The sequence below is a fragment of the Etheostoma spectabile genome, chromosome 15, assembly GCF_008692095.1.
Source record: "Etheostoma spectabile isolate EspeVRDwgs_2016 chromosome 15, UIUC_Espe_1.0, whole genome shotgun sequence".
Classification (NCBI taxonomy): domain Eukaryota; kingdom Metazoa; phylum Chordata; class Actinopteri; order Perciformes; family Percidae; genus Etheostoma; species Etheostoma spectabile.
The window spans coordinates 31,667,577-31,685,915 of NC_045747.1; the positions used below are offsets into that span (position 1 = coordinate 31,667,577).

Sequence of the window (18,339 nt, forward strand, 5' to 3'; positions counted from 1 at the left end):
TCCTCATGTTGTCCTCATGTTGCCTTGCATGCTGCCCTCTGTTGCCTCATATTGCCCTCAATGTTGTCCTCATGTTGCCCTCAGTTGCCCTCAGTTGTCCCTCATGTTGTCCTCATTTGCCCTCATTTTGTCCTCATGTTGCCTCATGTTGTCCCTCATGTTGTCCTCATGTTTGTCCTCATATGCCCTCCTGTTGTCCTACATGTTTGTCCTATGTTGGTCCTCATGTTTTGCCCTCGGGTGTCTTCATGTTTGTCTTCATGTTGGGTCCTCTGTTGTCTATCAGTTGCCTTCTGTTGTCTCATGTTGTCCTCATGTTGTCTTTCATGTTGCCCTCCGTGTATTGTCCTTCATGTTGCTTTATTTTCCCTCATTTGTCCAATTTTTGGGGTCAATATGGTCAAGATGTTTTATCGCTTTTTGTCTGACTTTTGGTCACTCCTTCTTGTTCTTTTGGTGCTTTTTTCCGATGTTTTTTTTGAGGGCTATTTATTGTCGTTTTTGTGTTGTTTACATTTCCGGCGCTTATTTTGACGACCGTTACATTGTTATATAATTTTTTTTTTTTTTAATGTGGTCAAATTGACCCACAGACAACAAACACCATGGGGTTACGTTTTTTCTTTTCGTTAACGCTACGTCGCCACAGTCATTAGATTAGTCCATTAGCGACTTGGAGATCCACCCGGTTTCCGCTGTGAGAGACGTTCTCCTCTGGCGTGCAGCTCAGATCACTTCATAGCATCCGGTTATCTGTCGCTTAGCAACAGCAGACATTTCCTAACTAACTCATAATTTACACCTTTTTCTTACAGAATTCTCTATTAAGTCACTTAAACGTTGGATAACACGAAAAGTATCTAAAATTGTGCAAAGTGCGTTCCCCCCCCTCCCCCCCCGAAAAACCCTCTGGCACTACATTCTGTGCTTCTTGTATTTTTTGGTATTGTAACGTAATGTTATTTCCGTTTGACGGAAGAGGATTAGAGCTATTGGTGAAAATTGTAATTTGGAGTTTCTGACTTAATCTCAGATTTCTCACTCAATCACATTCCCCAGTGTCGCTAATCCTCATCCGTAGATTTGTATTCCACTCATGTGCAAGTTTATTTTATTTTATTTTATTTTATGTTTCTTTCTTCTTTCTTCATAAAAGTACCATTAAGAGTTGCTTTTATGAAACGCTCCAATTGAATTACACACACACGCACGGCACACACCTTTTTACATTTTTGTCGTTCACCTTAATTAAAAAATTATCAGCACCAAAATGAACTTAACGACAGTTACATGTATTCATCTTTTACACAAACAACCATCTAAATTGAAAAATGAGTTTTAGCCTGAGTCCCAGGACTGAGCCACTGACCTGTAGCGGAGAGAACCAGGCCACTACTACCCGAACCAGCATCGTCCCCTCCATGATGGCAACTCTTCTGACTGTGGCCTGGAACCATTGCAGCCCGTTTATCCTGCGGCTGGAGTGGGTGGGGAACCTCCTGTCAGGTGCGTTGTCTCTGTCTTCTCATGTTCCAGGCACGCTCACATACCGCACACGCCCTTCTATCCAAACCGCTCCTCAGCCTCCGGCCCGCTGCCGCTCCTCGCTGCTGCTGGAGAAACTGAAACGTAAGCTGCAACACCCCGGCGCATCTGGGCTGGCGTCCGCTCGTGGGAGTCGAAATGCAGCTGTGAGCCAATCCTGATTTGGTTTTGGAAGTTTTATTTGCTGATTATATATCATCAAAAACATTAATATCCATATCTAGATGGACCAGAACGCGGCCGCGAGTACATCGCAATCTTACTCTCCAAATTCTGCAATCTTGCGATATTTTTTCATCCTCATTTCGGGTCATGTTCGGTTCAGAACATTGTGCCTTTACCATCGTACACCGACGTGAGCTTTTGGATATTGGTTTCCTAATTTCCCGACAGTTTTAGGGACAATCTTCGACTCTTACCTAAAATAGCCAGAAGACCCGAGGCTACGCACTCTGGGCCCGGGCCGGGCGACGTGCTTCGCGGCGGCGTCGAGATCGTAAACAAAGGCGTGGAGCGCGGAAGGACTAGAGCATAAGCTGAGCTAACCACCCACACCGGCTCTCTTTTTACCCCAGCTTTCCTTGCAAAGGTACGGTTGCTGATGAACAAAATGGAGATCCGCTCAGCCTTTACACTGCGAGGACTTTTTTGGACTTTAATGTCCTAATCTTCATGAAACATGATTAAACAGTGGAATTCGGACAATGGCTATTGAGTCTTGCTGGACTCCCACACTTCCGTGCGGATAGAACACTAGATAGGCTCCGCAAGACCAGAGGTGGGGATTGTGTTTCATTACACAGCTCGGTGCACAAACGCTGCTATTGTTGGGAGACATTGTTCACTACCCTTGAGTTTTCTCATGGTTAAATGTAGACCGTTCTATCTACCACGGGAGTCATACGATTATTCACTGGCGTCCTATATTCCCCCCGGAAGCTGAACGCCAGGTCTTGCTATGACAGACCTTCACGCAGTCCATCAGTACCAACAGACCCGTTCACCCGGAGCTGAGTTATTGTTGCTGTGATTTTAATCATTCAAAACTAAAAGCAGTGGCACAAAAATTTCACCAGCAGTTTCTTGTCACACCAGAGTAAAAAAACTTCCGACCATGTTTACACACACATGGCTGGAGCCTTCGTTGCGACACCCTCCCCCCCGGGACAGTCAGATCACCTTTCTTTGTCCCTCACCCCCAAATATGCACCTCTCTCACCGCGTTCGCATCAGTGAGACCATCAAGGTGTGGCCTGCAGGAGCAGATTCCTCACTTCTACAGGTTAGGCATAACACACAGACTGTATATGTTTGCTTGCAGCCACCATGGCTCTCCACGGACATGACTGCTACACCTCCTCTGTACTGGATCATATTACACCACCATAGACACTGTTACAACCCAGAGCAGATCACCACATACCCAAATCAGAATCCATGGATGAACAGTAAAGTACGACTCCTATGAAGACACGCAATACTGCCTTCAGATCAAGAGACCCACAGGCCTATAGACCATCAGAGCACTCTTAAAAGGGAATCAAAGAGGCCAAGCACTGCTACAAGCTGAAGATAGAGGGAACACTTTTCCAACGCTGCCCGCTAGGGCATTCAGGCCATCAGTGACTACAAAACCCCTCACTCCACCCCCGCAGCCACTGCTGTCACTCCTGACCGATCTTATGAATTTTATGCTCGTGTGAACAGAACAATAGAGAAACTTGCCACCAAGCTCCAACCTCAGCGACCCACCCCCCCTCACACTCTTCTCCGCAGATGTCTGCCAAGGCACTGAGCAGGATCAGCACGCACAAGGCTGCTGGACCGGATAACATCCCTGGACGCTGGGAGTTTTACAGGACATCTTACCTGTCCTCTTGCCCAAGCAGCTGTACCCACACTCTTTAGCACTTCCATTTGGGCCATTGCCACCACTCCAGCCCGAAGTGCCTTAACAACTACCGCCGGTAGCACTCACACCCACCGTACTGCAAGTGCTTTGAGCGCTGATCCTGGTCACACCTAAAAGACTCGCTACCATCAACATTAAACTCACACCATTTGCTACCGAGCAATAGGAGCACCGAGATGCAGTTTCCCATGGCACTGCCTCTGTGCTCACCATCTGGACAATAAAACCTTATGCACGATCTGTTTGTTGACTTCAGCTCAGCATTCAACACTGTCATCCCCGGCCAAGTTAATAGCCAAAAAAAACCTTTTGGAGACCTTGGCATCACACCTCTACGTGCAACTGGATTTTGGACTTTCTTACCAACAGACCCCAGAATGTTCGATCAGGCTCCACTGCTCCACTCAATCACACTCAACACTGGGGTACCACAGGGCTGTGTGCTGAGCCCGGTTCTCTACTCCCTCTTCTACCTCCTACTGAAAGCCTTGGTACAAATCTAATTCCCTCATCAAGTTTGCGACGACACTACGGTGATTGGTCTCACAGCAACAACTGATGAGACTGCCTATGGAAGAGATCCATCACCTGGCCCCATGGGCACTGAAAATAACCAGCTCCTCCAACACCACCAAAACCAAGGAGCTCATCGTGGACTTCCAGAAAGAGCCAAAGGCACGCACGACACCATCCACACGATGTAATGGCTGTTGAGCGTGTCTCCCTTTCAAGTTTCTGGGGATCCACATCTCAGCAGAACTGTCTGGTCAACCAACACTCTCCTGCCTGGTCAGAAGGGCTCACCAGCCTCGTCTTCCTGAGGACACTGAGGAAGAATCACCTTTCCCGACTATCCTGGTGAACAGCCTGACCAGCTGGGCAACAGTGTGGTATGGGAGCTGGTTCGTTGGCAGAGCGCAGGCACTGCAGCACACTGGGACTCCACTACCCCCATCACTAGTACTTCCACTACCCCCCATCACTGGTACTCCACTACCCCCCATCACTGGGACTCCCTACCCCCCATCGGCAGCATCCTGAAGGCTCCTCTCACCCAGCCACAGACTGTTTCTCTCTCCTGCCCTCCAGCAGGCGTTCAGGCTCTCCGGACGCAGGACCATGACCAGTACAGCAGACTAAAGAACAGTTTTTTCCCCAGAGCTGTGTCTTATGTAACTCTAATCTCATTGATCCCACCTCCCCACATATACTGGAATCGACTCTCCTCTCCCTCCTCACCCTGGCTCCATTTTGTTATCTGCAATACTAATGTATTCACCTGCACGGTGCTGACTTTTGCTATAGTGAACAACTGTTTATTATCTCATCTTTTTGCACTACTTACATTTCAATTCTGCACTGCTGACTGTTATTTACAGTACCAATTGTGTTTACATTTACATCTGCAACACCGTACTTTACTGTGACATGCAATTACTTTTCCACTGCACTTTAATTCAGATAGTTTCTGCCCAAACTTTATTTGGTTTACCTTTAAATCATTGGTTATACTGCTCATTTTAGCCTAACTATTATTCTCTTATCTGTAAAAAATTCGGTCTAAGTAACTAGCCGCCTGATTCTATTCATATACATACCACTGTACACTCTGTAACCACAGTAATTAGGCTATTTGCATATTCTGTAAGAATTTCTTCTTTATAGTATATCCACCGTATATTATATTCAGTACATCCCAGCTGTAATCTTGCCACAATACTTATCTATTTTTATAATTCTCGTACAAACCCAGCTCTAAAATTCTGTTTTTATAGTATTCATATTCTATATTTTAGGGTTCAGTATCTTAGCTGTTCCTATTACTGCACTCTTCTGGACAGAAGACCTCTGATGTTTCACCTGAAATCGGCTGGAGCCACTCCCCAGTGTGTGTGTCTGTGCGTGTGTGTTTAGAGTGTGTTCTCTGTGGGTGTGTATGTGTTTAGTGTGTGTGCTAGTGTGGTGTCATGTGTGTCTATGTGGGTGTGTATTTGTGTGAGTGTGTGTCTCTATGTGTGTCCTGTGTGTGTCTTGTGGGTGTTATGGTGTGTTAGTGTTTCCTCTGTTTTATGTGTGTGTCCTCTGTGGGGTCCCCTCTGTGGGTGTGTGTGGTGTTTAGTGTGTCTCTGTGTGTATTGTGTTTATGTGTGTGTCCTCTGTGTGTGTCTCTGTGGGTGTGTATGTGGGTTAGTGGGTCTTTGTGTGTATGTGTGTGTCTCTGTGTGTGTGTGTGTTAGTGTGTCTCTGTGGGTGTTATATGTGTGTCTGTGTTAGGTGTGTCTCTGTGGGTGTGTATGTGGTGTTCGTGTGTGTGTTAGTGTGTGACTCGTGTTGTCTGTGTGTCTCTATGTGCCGTCTGTTGTATGTCTATGTGTGTGTGTTGTGTTGAGTGCGGATCGGGCCGGATTTTTCTGTCCGAGCCCGACCCGATCCGACAGAAAATTGACCGCACCCTACCCAAGCCGACGGCATAAGTATTTCGTCCGAGCCCGACCCGAGCTCCGACCCATTAAAATCCGCATTTTTTCTCATACTACTGACACATGTACGTTTTTTTTTGTGGAAAGCCTAGCTTTTATTAACAATTAGGAAGGCATTTCAGAAATGTCACCATGATGAGCATCAATGCACACGGGGCAACAGCCGCCATTACCTCCATAATAAGCTGTTTTTAAATTCAAAACGCCTTATCGCGGTGTGTTTACCGAGCCCGACCCGAACCCGACCTCCTCCTAACAGCTGTTCCAACCGGCCCGACCCGTCGGGTACCGTCGGGCCCGTCGGTTCCCGTCGGGTCCGACGGTCCCGTCGGGTCCCGTCGGGTCCCGTCGGGCTTGGGTCGGGTACCACCTCTATATGTGTTTAGTGGTGTCTCTGTGTGTGTCCTCTGTGTTGTGTGTGTGTGTGTTAGTGGGTCTCTGTGGGTCTGTTGTGTGTCTGTGGTTTTTGGGGGTGGGGGGGGGATCGGTGCATGTATTACTTCTTAAAACGAACCGTCTGTTCCATCCCCAGTTCAGCGCGGCGTCCAGTCGTCTAACAGCTGAAGCAAACAAAACATTATTATCTTTTTTATTAAATTAAACCGCCTTATATTTACAGTGGGAAGATATCAAGTTCTCCCACTAGAAAATCATGGAGGGTCGGAAATTGTCCTCGTTGTGGCTTCCCACTGTGAGAGACAAAAAAAAAAAAAAAAAAAAAAAAAAAAAAAAAAAAAACAAAAAAAAAAATAAAAAAAAAAAAAAAAAAAATAACCTAAACAAACATCCAGAAACACAATGTTATGATGTTTTAACTAGTATGTGTATGAACAACTGCAAATAAGTATTTGACACCTGTCTATCAGCTAGATCTGACCCCTCAAAGACCTGTTAGTCTGTCTTCAATGTCCCCCCCCACTCATTATATACTACAATTAGATGAATTAGACGCCTAATTACCCTTTAAGCAACATTTTGAATGCTTTTTTTACTTGTCCGAGTAGTTTCACAGTGTTGGTATTAGTACTATATTTACTGCAGTAAAGGATCTGATACTTCTTCCAGCCTCATTCACTTCCTTTACAGGAAAATCAAAATGAATACGTCAAATGTTAAGATAAAACCTTTTTATTCACACATTAGCCCCATAATTAAAAATCGTAAATCTAATTTTGTACTTCATGTAGTTTAATGTCTTAAAAACGTACACCAGTCCATTACACTATTACAGGTTTGTGATTAATCCCTACAGATTAAGAGGTATAAAGCCTGGGTCGGGCGGCGTCAGCCATGGTGGAGGGTCTTTAATACATATTATTAACTCCTGCTTGTACCAGCTTGGCTCCCCGTTCTCCTTTTTGTTAATTTTTGATTTGGCCCGCCTTGTGAGGCGAGCGTGCTTGACGCGACACACACACAGAACTTCAACGTTGTGTTTTGGGTTTTATTCTCGCATGCGTCCTTCTGCTGAATTTAGTTTCTAAGAATAATCTTAATAATAATTAATAATAATAATGTTTTCTTTATTGTGTGTTTGTGTGGTTAGTGTGTCAGTGGGTGTCTGTGGTATCAAGGTGGGTGGGGGGTCTGCAACATTGAAGGCACTCTGATCAGTTGTGGGTTCACGTGCTTTGCTCTTGACCCCCCCCAAAGCTGGAGGCAGCAAAAAAAACAAACACCCGTCCCTGTCCTAGCAATTATGACGCACCAATTAGCGACGAGTTCTCCCCGACCCAACATCCGCCTGACAGGTTTTTCACCTCGACTGAGGTGGTCTAAAAGATGTACCTGTTACCAGGTACCAGGGACTTTTTATCATAATGGCAAACCAAGTAAGGCTAGTAGAGTAGATTGGAGCCAGGTACCATGTGGTGAGAACATGGCCTTGGGGTCCTTGTCCCCTCAGTCTCTCTGACTGGACCCGTTAACCATGGACAAAATTCCGGTTTTTGCAGGAAATATGACCTTGCTTTAAGATCAGGGAATTGGGACCTACAGGACCTATTCTATGGAAGTAGAGGAACATCAAGACTCTTCAGGTGTCAGGAGTACAAATCAATCTCCACAGTGATTCTGGTAGGGTGCACCCCAGGGTTTATCGTGTTTTAATCCCCCAATGTCTCCTTTCAGGCACTAGGATTAGGCATTGATTCAGGGTAGGGGTAGCTGTGGTCAACGGTTGCAGCGTTGCCTGAAGACAACGTTGGGGGCTGCAACCCCCTGGGGCCTCCCTAAGGAGGTGTTCCCAGCCCTCCCACTGGGATGAGCCTTTGGGAAGACCCAAGGACTAGTGGAGGTACGTCCAGCTCGGACAGGCCTCGGGGAAACCCAGGACTAGTGGAGGGACGTCCGCACTGGGAGGAGGCCTCGGGGCAGACTCGGACTAGGTGGAGGGACGGCCAGCTGGGAGGAGGCCTCGGGGAAGACCCAGGACTAGGTGGAGAGATTACCTCTCCAACCGGCCTGGGACGCCTCGGATCCCCCATTCGAAGCTGGTTGATGTTGGCTTGGGAAGGAAAGTTTGGGGTCCCCTACTGGATCTGCTGTCCAAACACCCGAGACTGATACCGTATAAAGATGGACAATTAAAAGGATAAAAACAGATGTCCTCTTCATAGGACAATATTTTCCTTGTTCATGTTTTTACCAAATGACATCCAGATCTTTAGGCATCCTGTTATCAAATGGTTCAAAAACACACGACCACATTCTGAACCACCACCCACAGTTTTTTGGCTGAGCCCCGAATGTTTCGGGGCCCTGGCTCCGCCCCGGTAATAAAGTCGATAAATACATTCACATCATTAACTACAATTCACCTGTCAAATTAGGCCCATATTAATATTTGTGATCATAAACACTTAAATTCAAGAGACTTCTGCCGTTCCAAACATTTCAACAAAGACTCATCGTTATCGGCATATTTCATCATTTTCAGAGATAAATCTGTTCATTTAAATACGGTTCCCCTTCGCATAACCTTTAATAACTTCTTGAAAAAAACATAAAAAGTGTAATAAATTCCTTTTAGCAGCAAAACCTCCAAATATTCTCTGGTTCAGCTTCTCCAATGGAACAATTTCTGAGATTTACGTGACCATAAAGTAATTATCTTTGAGTTTTCAGTAAACAATTTGAATACATCCCTTTGGGCGACGGGACATTTTATGAGCAAAATGAGTTTTTACTTATCGAGCTTTTAGAATTAACTGTCAGTGATTTGTTATGAAAATAATGGTCCTTTGCAGCCCTAACCGAAAACAATAAACACCTCCCCGGAATACAGAGAAAGGAAAAAGCTGCACAATCCCAAAGATTTTCTTACTTTTTTCCTCTCTTTCTTTATTATTTAAGACCAAACCATGAGAAATCAATCACAGTCATCACGTTTTTATATCAAGTGTCTTATTGTTTTTTTCTTGTTCCTGAAGACAAGTAATACTCAGAGGCTCGTGAGCGCGATCCAGCGATTCGCAGACCGTCAGAGCTCCTACGAGAGCCACAGGAGAAGAGGATGGGGGAAGGACAGCAGCGAGGAGCTGAGAGCGAAACCAGTGAGCGATTCCATCATGTGGTCCGTATGAGCAGGAAATGTCCTGGGACACTCGGGCGTAGACTCCTGGGAACCCCGCAGAGCACAGCTTTTCCAAGCTCACCACTCCGATCCTGATCCATTGCATCCGTTTTATCACCAACGGCACGCCAGAGTCCCCCTGGACAGGTCAGACAGCAGCAAAATCAGTCACACAGCACAAATCATACAAAGAATACTAGTATACCCATATATATACACATTCAATTTACATGGGAATATATATGCTCAAATATAAGAAATAATATTGAATATATACAAGTTGGAATTCAAAAATGTGCAACTACAAATTAGTATGATACAATATGTGATAAACCAAGTTACTTCAAGTTTACTCAAGTATTTCAATGTTCCTACTTGCCACTTGTACTCCCCACTTAGATAACATATTGTACTTTTTACTGCACCTTACTGCAACATGATTCATTGTATGATAGCCGACGAAACCTAGCCCAACGTTTCTACAAAAATAAGAAATACGCGATGCCCAGCCCGGTCCCATGACAGATGAGTTTCATCGTGCCTTGAGCCCACAAACATGGCAACTCTGATTGGCGTTTCCCCGTTGAATGTAGCCTAGAAAAAGGGCGCGTCACGCCACTAAGGTTTACGCTGCAGCTGTAATGGTGTTTGTTATCATAGTTGTGCAGAGGACTCACCTGGCGGAGTCCTCCCCCCCGCAGCCAGAAGCGGCACAAAAGTTGCTTGTGATTGATCCATAACTCTGTTACACTGCGCTTGGACACCACGGGAACGCTGCCTCCTGCACCTCTGGGGAACGGAAGAGGAGCTGAAGACGAAAGAAAAGATTCAACATTGCGTGTTGTCGAAGCCTGATTCATCGAAAAACAACCCCACGAGCCGCAGTGTCGCCCTGGCTGAATTTTCCTTCATCACCGAGGTGCGGGGGTTTTCTCAGAAGAAAACGACGGTAGGTTGACGTCTCCAAAATCTGACTAGGTCAAAACACTCCAGCAACGCAGTCTCATGGCTGGTTTTCTATAAGCGTACAAACGTCCCCTCAAGAACTTGTGTGAAATCCATCAAAATTCTCGCTTAGCGCTCTTTACAGCTAATGTAGTCCGCCCCCCCCCCCCCCCCCCCCATCCAAAGGAAGTGGAGCCGAAGTATACGTAGAACTCACAATATGGAATACTTATGTAGTACTTGTAGTTACATTCCACCACGTCATTCTACGTGTCCATTGAAAGCGTCGTTTTTTCCCGTGTCCCCATTCCTTGTCTATGCTAATTCGTGCAATGCATTCTGGGATCGTTGCAGGGCACTTTGAAGAAGAGAACATGGTCGGTTGCCCGCCCCTAATTTGCATCAAGCTACTTCCAGGCTACTTTCTGTCAAAATCACGGCGTCCAGGAGACGACCAACCGCATGTTAGATGACGCTAAAGGAGACACCAAGCGTGTTAAATGACGCTAAAGGAGACAACCAGCAGGTGTTATAGGTGCTAACGGAGACACCAAGCGTGGTTAAATGACGCTAAGTAGACAACCCGCAGGTGTTATATGGTGCTAAAGGAGTACAACCCAAGCGTGTTATATGACGCTAAAGGGACAACCAGCGTGTTATATGAAGCTAAAGCACACCCAGCGTGTTAAATGACCGCTAACGAGACACCAAGCAGGTGTTATATGACGCTAAAGGGACGACCAATCGTGTTATATGACGCTTACAGGAGACACCACCGTGTTATATGACGCTACAGGAGACAGAACCAAGCGTGTTTATATGACGCAAAGAGACCGACCAAGCGTGTTAGATGCCTAAGGAGACGACCACCGTGTTATATGATGCTAAGGAGACAACCAGCGTGTATATGACGCTAAGGAGACAACCAAGCGTGTTCTATGACGCCTAAAGGAGACAACCAAGCCGATTTTTTATGATGCTAAAGGAGACGACAAGCGTGTATATGATGCTAACGGAGACACCCAAGCGTGTTATATGATGTCTAAATGAGAACAACCAAGCGTGTGTTTACAACAACGACAACGGCCCCTGTATTTTCAGATGGAGTGAGAATGTGTTATTACCTCATGATATTGAAGAGGGGCGATAACTCAATCCGGCTCCTTAAAGCTACGTTTTGAAGCTATGTAGCTACTTCATTGGCAACAAATTGCACACTGGGTGGAGAGAACGAGTCCAATGCTGTGGAGAAAGTACAAACCAACTACAAACTGATGCAATCCAACGAGCATCACGATTATCCTAAATTTAAACCAACTCACTGCCGCTACTGGAGATTGTTCCCATCCGTTTACCCAGCAGGTGGGTCCCGGCCGGGTCACGTGCCGTCGGTCGGCGCCAACACACCGGACGGATGAAGTTGGTGAAGTTACGGTAGAGGACAGAAGCACAAGGCGATGTCGTTTTGTTTGTATCAGTTAAGTTTGGGTTAGGATGAGCTTAGACACCAGCCGGGACACCTCGTTAGGATGTGTGGATTGTTGTGGTTGGCACGTCCGGATAAACGGTAAACCTGACGGTATGCCTCCTGAAACACAGAGGCCCCCATGATTATAAGAAAGAAGTGAGAAAACAGATACAGTGATATAATAAGTATTTAACACCCTCGCTATTTTGCCAGTTTCCTCCCACTTAGAAATCATGGAGGGTCCTGATGTCCTCGTAGGTGCATGTCCACGGTTAAAGACATAATCTAATGATATTGTTTACTTTTTTATTTGTATGATACAACTGCAATAAGTATTTGGACCCTTCTATCAGCTAGATTCTGACCACTCAAAGACCTGTTGTCTGTCTTCAGAATTCCCCCCCCCCCCCACACTCAATTTATTATCCTAAATTAGATGCACCTGTTTGAGGTTGTTATCTGCATAAGCACCTTGTCCACCCCATACAATCATTAAGATCCACTACTAACATGCCAAGACCAGAGCGTCCAAAGACCTAGAGACCAATTGTCCACGGCAGGTTCATACCTTTAACTTTTACTAAATAATGACGGTCAAGCAAGAAAACGAGACTCAGACGGCCAATGAGCAGTTAAATTGACAGTTCAAAAGGGAATCTACCACGAGCAGCCTTTCCGCAGCGCAGCTCTAGTGAAACTTCAACACTTTCCTTTGCAGCTCGTCCCTTTATTAAAACACACACACACAGAAGGATTCACAGGTGTTGATTGTAAGGAGGGGTCGCATGCCTAACGCCCCCCAGAGCCCCTGTGCGGCATTACTCTAACTGACCTCGATCTAAGGCTCTTGTTATCTGCTGGTATATGCACAGCGGAAATTTATTGCCTTTTGTTTGGCGCAGCGACTGAAAAAACACAGACCGGCTTGTGAAGAAACCTGGTATTGTAATGTACATATAATGAAAGTTATACATACGTAGGAAATTATCCACACATTAAGAAACAACTACAAAGAAATAGCAATAAAAGACTTTAAAAACTGAATTCTCTTATCATCCCCTCCACCAGGCTGGCCAGTACTATGGGGGGGCTGGGACATGTCCAAGCGCTTTTGTGAAGACAGGTCCCCTGTTGGAGCAATTTGCAAATTGAAGAAGCCTAACATGACTGTCAGTCTCCCTCGGACTGGGGCTCCATGCAAGATCTCACCTCGGGGGGTCTCAGTATCCTAAGAATGTGCGCAACCCGACCAGAACTACCCGGAGGTAGCTGGTCCAGGACCTGAAAAGAGCTGGGACCACCGTTTCCAAGGTTACTGTTGGTAATCCACTAAGACGTCATAGTTTGAAATCCATGCATGGCCTGGAAGTTTCCCCTGCTTAAACCAGCGTTCACTTTACTTTGATTCTGTGGTGCCACATCTTGCAAAGAGTTCGTTCCTTACACAAAACAGGTTCTCAACTACGTCAATTTCTCCGCTGTCCATGGCCTTTAGTGTTTTTTAGCTCAAAATCAACATAGCTTGCTCTTGAATCACACTGTAGTAACAAGTTTATTAGCACTTTTGTCTCATTTCTTCTGTCTCACTCTATCTGTGTACACCTTTCCTTGGATTAGGAATATCACAGACCTTGGTGTGCAGCTGTCGCTCGTGGTCCTGCCTGAACTACACCCTGCTACGCTCTGCAACCCTGCTACGTCCACCCTATGCCTGCTATGCCACGCTAACCTGTAACGCCTGCTATTGGGTTCTGTCCCAGGTTTCTTCCTAGAAGGGAGTTTTTCCTCGCGCCTGTTGTTACTAATGCTCGCCCTTGGGGAATTACTAGAATTGTTGGTGCTTTGTCCATTATAGATCGGTCTAGAACCCTGCCTATCTGTGTAAATTATCGAGCGGGGGGGGGTCTAGACCTGCTCTATCTGTATAATTATCAAAGAGCAAGTCTAGACCTCCTCTATCTTAAATTGAGAGCGGTCTAGACATGCTCTATCTGTAAATTATAGAGCGGGAGGGAGGGGAGTCCTAGACCTGCTCTCCTGTAATTATAGATCGGTCTAGACCTGCCTACCTGTAAAGTATTTCCGCGATAAACTCTTGTTATGATAAAAATTGAATGGAATGTTGTTATGCTGTTTCTGGCCACAACAACAGGCGATGTGTTGGTGTTATAACACCTGTTTTGTTATGACTGGCTTCCCCTGAAATAGAGCAACCGCCCACAGTGAAATCTAGTTGTTTTAGTGTGACTTTCATTCCCAGCTCCGACTTCAGAGTTCGAGGTCATGACGCCTTTAAGGTCTCCCCTCAAGTAAAAGTCTGCTTAAACCTCACTGAATTAAAAGGTGTATAATGCGTAAAATGTTCCCTGTCAGGGTTTTCCAAATAGAGTTCCCCCACCTTAGTCCGTAGGTAAAATGTACTGAGTTTCATTCCCCCACTGGTCCTGGATCGGACCAAGCTCACCTGGGGAAGCATGAGCAGCAGTCCAGACCCACTGGCTGTTGATCAGGAGCCTCCGCAAAGTGTCCCGTCGCTGCTGTTAACTGCCTGCCAGGGCCACGCCCCTAGGGGGGCGTTTAACCTCTCCTCTACTATCCTGGTGATGGTGTTGAGCTGTGCATGCCACAAAAACTGCGGGAGCAGTCAGAGGAATGATGTCCAGAGGAGAGTTGATGTCAGAGGAAGTGATGTCAGCGTGCAGGAGGGCGACCAATAACGTTTTCTGTTACCGCCTTTACATCGGAAACTGAAGCCGTTTCTCCGCTACTCTTTCACCGCCGCCATACTCCTTGACAAAAACAGTCTTTTTAGCCTCGCAAACACGGGAGTTTGCTGTCGAATCCGCTGCCTCCGTCAGTTAGTTTGTTTGTTACTGTGAGACTTTGGTGTATCCGAACTACCCCTTTTAAAACACCAAAGTCCACACTTACCAAAGTGACTAAGCGACGGAGGCACAGTGGAGCCGCAACTCCCCGTGTCTGTCTAGGTTTTGTTTACGAGGAGTCCTGTTGCGTTTGAGAGAGGCTTCGCATGTGGACTCCCGCCTACTTGCTTCAGCCCGATGGTGTGTCGACCGCATCTACTCGTGGACTGATCTATACCAAGGAATCCTACAACCAATATTTCATGACCTTCCAAAAAGATCCATCCCTTTTAAAAAAATGATCCCAAGAGCCGAAGGGATTAGCATAATTAACTTAACATACGACTAAATGCAAGGGCCAAACTCTGTTCATTGTTGAAAAATGTAACTGCCAACATCTTGTTTGTTCAATCCGTACACCGAATTTAAAATGTAAAAATTAGCTGAAAGGGCTGGGTATAGAAACAAGTTATTTGATTACCATGACTCTTCAAGCCTGGACTGGATTCTAGTTGAGTTTGCATTTTTTAAAACCTGTTTGAAGTGTGTGTGTGGTGTGGTGTGTGGTGGTGTGTTTGTGGTGTTTGTGGCATTAAATGAGGCTTGCCACATGACTCACCTTCTGAAGTGTTCTGTTGGTTTGGCTTACACCTGTATGAGATACCATAAACCAAACGGATTAGTTCCATCTTTAGAAAATGATCATGTGTTCGCCAAACCACACACACACACACACAACACACACACACACACACACCACCTAACTCACACATCACCACACTACTTTTGAAAGAAATATTCTACATTTCACGAAGCTATGTCAAGAACATAACCAAACTGGTTTGAGATTGGGCGAGGCTGATATTTGAGTTCAAAGTCAAACCCAAGATAAATGAAGACAAACAGAACGCAAATAGAGTATGTGTCATGACGGTACTACCCCCCCCCAAGGGCAATGGTATCTTTCAACTTTACACACTAACCCATAAAATATAAAAATTGGGCGTCAAATACTTGATTCAATCTGATTCCGGTGGATTTTATTATTGCAACAATTTACGGTTAAAATGTATTATTTATGTACAAGGAAATAATTATTCTCCTGTTGCTACCTGTACATCACAGTGTTTTGGATGTTCAATCCTTTAGGAATCCTGCCATCTAACACATCATATTCTGGCACAGCTGAGTGTTAAATCTCAGAAATCTATTTTAGGTTTTTCACTTTCCTGTTGCGTTTCTTCCGCCCCGGTGTTGTGTTTCTTTGGGACTCGTTCTGGTTTTTCTGCATGTTTTGAGCCCCTGAACCGTTATTTTAACCGCTTTTTGAAGCGTGGGTTGTTTCATATAGGTTTTTTGGGGTTTTTTTTTAAAGGGGGACAAATCTTCCTCTTCTTAATATTGCGGGGGTACAAATGCCTATGCCCATACGTAAGAAGAGTAGGTGTAGAGACAGCAGTATAAACATCAAAAGAAGACAACATTAGAGAGACTCGTAAGAGCCAGTAAAGAGACTAACAGTAGAGAGAACATAGAGAGTAGTAGTAGAGAGACAACAGTAGACGAGACAACAGTAGACGAGACATCAGTAGAGTAGACAACAGTAGAGAGACATCAGTAGAGAGAATGTAGAGACCAACAGAGAGACAACAGTTCAACGAGACCATCAGGTAGGGGGGGGGGACTCAAGGGGAGAGTAACAGCTTAGAGAGACATCCAAAAAGAGAGACAACGTAGATGAAGACAGCATAAACACGAGACCAGTAGAAGACCAGAGACAGACAGTAGTAGAGACATCATTAAAGATAAGAAGAACACAGTCCAAGTAGAGAGATAGTATAGGACAACAGTACAGAGACAACCGTATAGAGACATCATGAGAGACAAACAGTAGAGGCATCAGTATAGAAGCTCAGTATGTGAGATACTGCTAGACATCAGTAAAAGTAGAGACACAGTAAAGAGACATCAGTAGACAGAAGCAACAGTCAAGAGAAGTAGTAATCCGTAGATGCCACAGTAGAGAGACCTAAAGAGTAGAGAGACTCATAAGTAGACAACAGTAGAGAGTAGATCAGGAGAGACACAGTGAGAGACAATTAGAGAGACACAAGAGAGATAGATTATAGAGACATCGTAGAGAGCAACCGAAGAGAGATAACCGTAAGAGGAGTACTAGTAGAGAGGACATTACAGTAAAAGAGAGAGACATTATATAGCGAACATCAGTATAGACACCGAAGAGACAACAGTAAAGAGACCATCAGTAGAGAGACAACAGTGAGATAAGAAGAGATATCAGTAACGAGAACAACAGTAAGAGACCATTCATAGAGACAACTTACACGTAAAGAACATCATTAGAACACAGTAGACAGACACACATATGAGACATCATTGAGAGACTCAGAGACTATAACAGTAGAGAGACACCGTCAGAGAGTAGATGTAGACCGAGACATCGAAGACAATCAGAAGAGCGAGCACGTAGAGAGACACGAGCGTAGCAAGACAACAGATAGAGAGCATGTCAGTAGAGACATCCGTAAGAGAACAGTAGATGGAGACAACAGTAACATCGAGAGACACAGTTAAGACTCAGTAGAGAGACATTCAATGTAGAGACCTAGAGAGAATACAGTAGAGAGACACAGTAAGCCAGTAAACGTCATATAGATGATACGCTAATACAACAGAGAGACACATATAGGTAGTATGTAGTATGTAGAGAGACAACAGTAGAGAGACAACAGTAGAGAGACAATAGTAGAGAGACATTAGTAGAGAGACATCAGTAGAGAGACAATAGTAGAGAGACATCAGTAGAGAGACATCAGTAGAGAGACAATAGTAGAGAGAAAACAGTAGAGAGACAATAGTAGAGAGACAACAGTAGAGAGACATCAGTAGAGAGACATCAGGGGAGAGTAGTATGTAGAGAGACATCATTACAGTAGTAATACCACAATAAAAAGTTGTATTGTAGTATGTGGTGAGTAGTGTGTGGTATGTGGTATGTAGTACTGTATGTAGTACTGTATGCAGTATGTAGTACTGTATGTAGTAGAACTGTAGGAGGCTACACCAAACTCCATGTCCCTTTCTGTCCCTTTAACATCCTATAAGCTTTACTCTAGAAACTGGACATCACATCTCATCATAGAGCAACCTTTTAATGATAAATATGACTATTTACTTGTCCATGTTTTGCAGCGTCATGCTTCCTTGTACTCCACGACACATCAGTAGTAGAAGAAGATCCTTTACTTGAGTAAAAGTAGCAAAGCTGCAGTTTAAAAACACTCCTTTACAAGTTAAAGTACTGCATTAAAAATGTGCCGTGAAGTAGGTAGGTGACATTATTTTTTATATTTTTTATCAAAATGTTCTTCAAGTATCAACATGTAAAACTGGGAGTGTTATGTCTTTTTAACCCTCGTGTTGTCTTTCAGTCAAAATTGAAAATCAACACTTTTGTTGACGTTTTTTCCTATGTTTTTGTCCCTTTTTTTCAACACTTTTGACGCTTTTGACACTTTTTTTGACGTTTA

The 18,339-nt window shown here is 44.8% G+C and overlaps 1 protein-coding gene across 1 annotated transcript in view; it reads right to left on the reverse strand.

The window, feature by feature from the left end:
- Positions 1-18,339, reverse strand: part of LOC116702990 (cationic trypsin) — a 36,772-nt gene that overhangs the window by 13,558 nt on the left and 4,875 nt on the right. Inside the window, exon 2 of the mRNA XM_032537559.1 lies at positions 15,408-15,435. Within this exon, the coding sequence (XP_032393450.1) occupies positions 15,408-15,435 (28 nt within the window). The remainder of the gene's footprint in view (positions 1-15,407; positions 15,436-18,339) is intronic.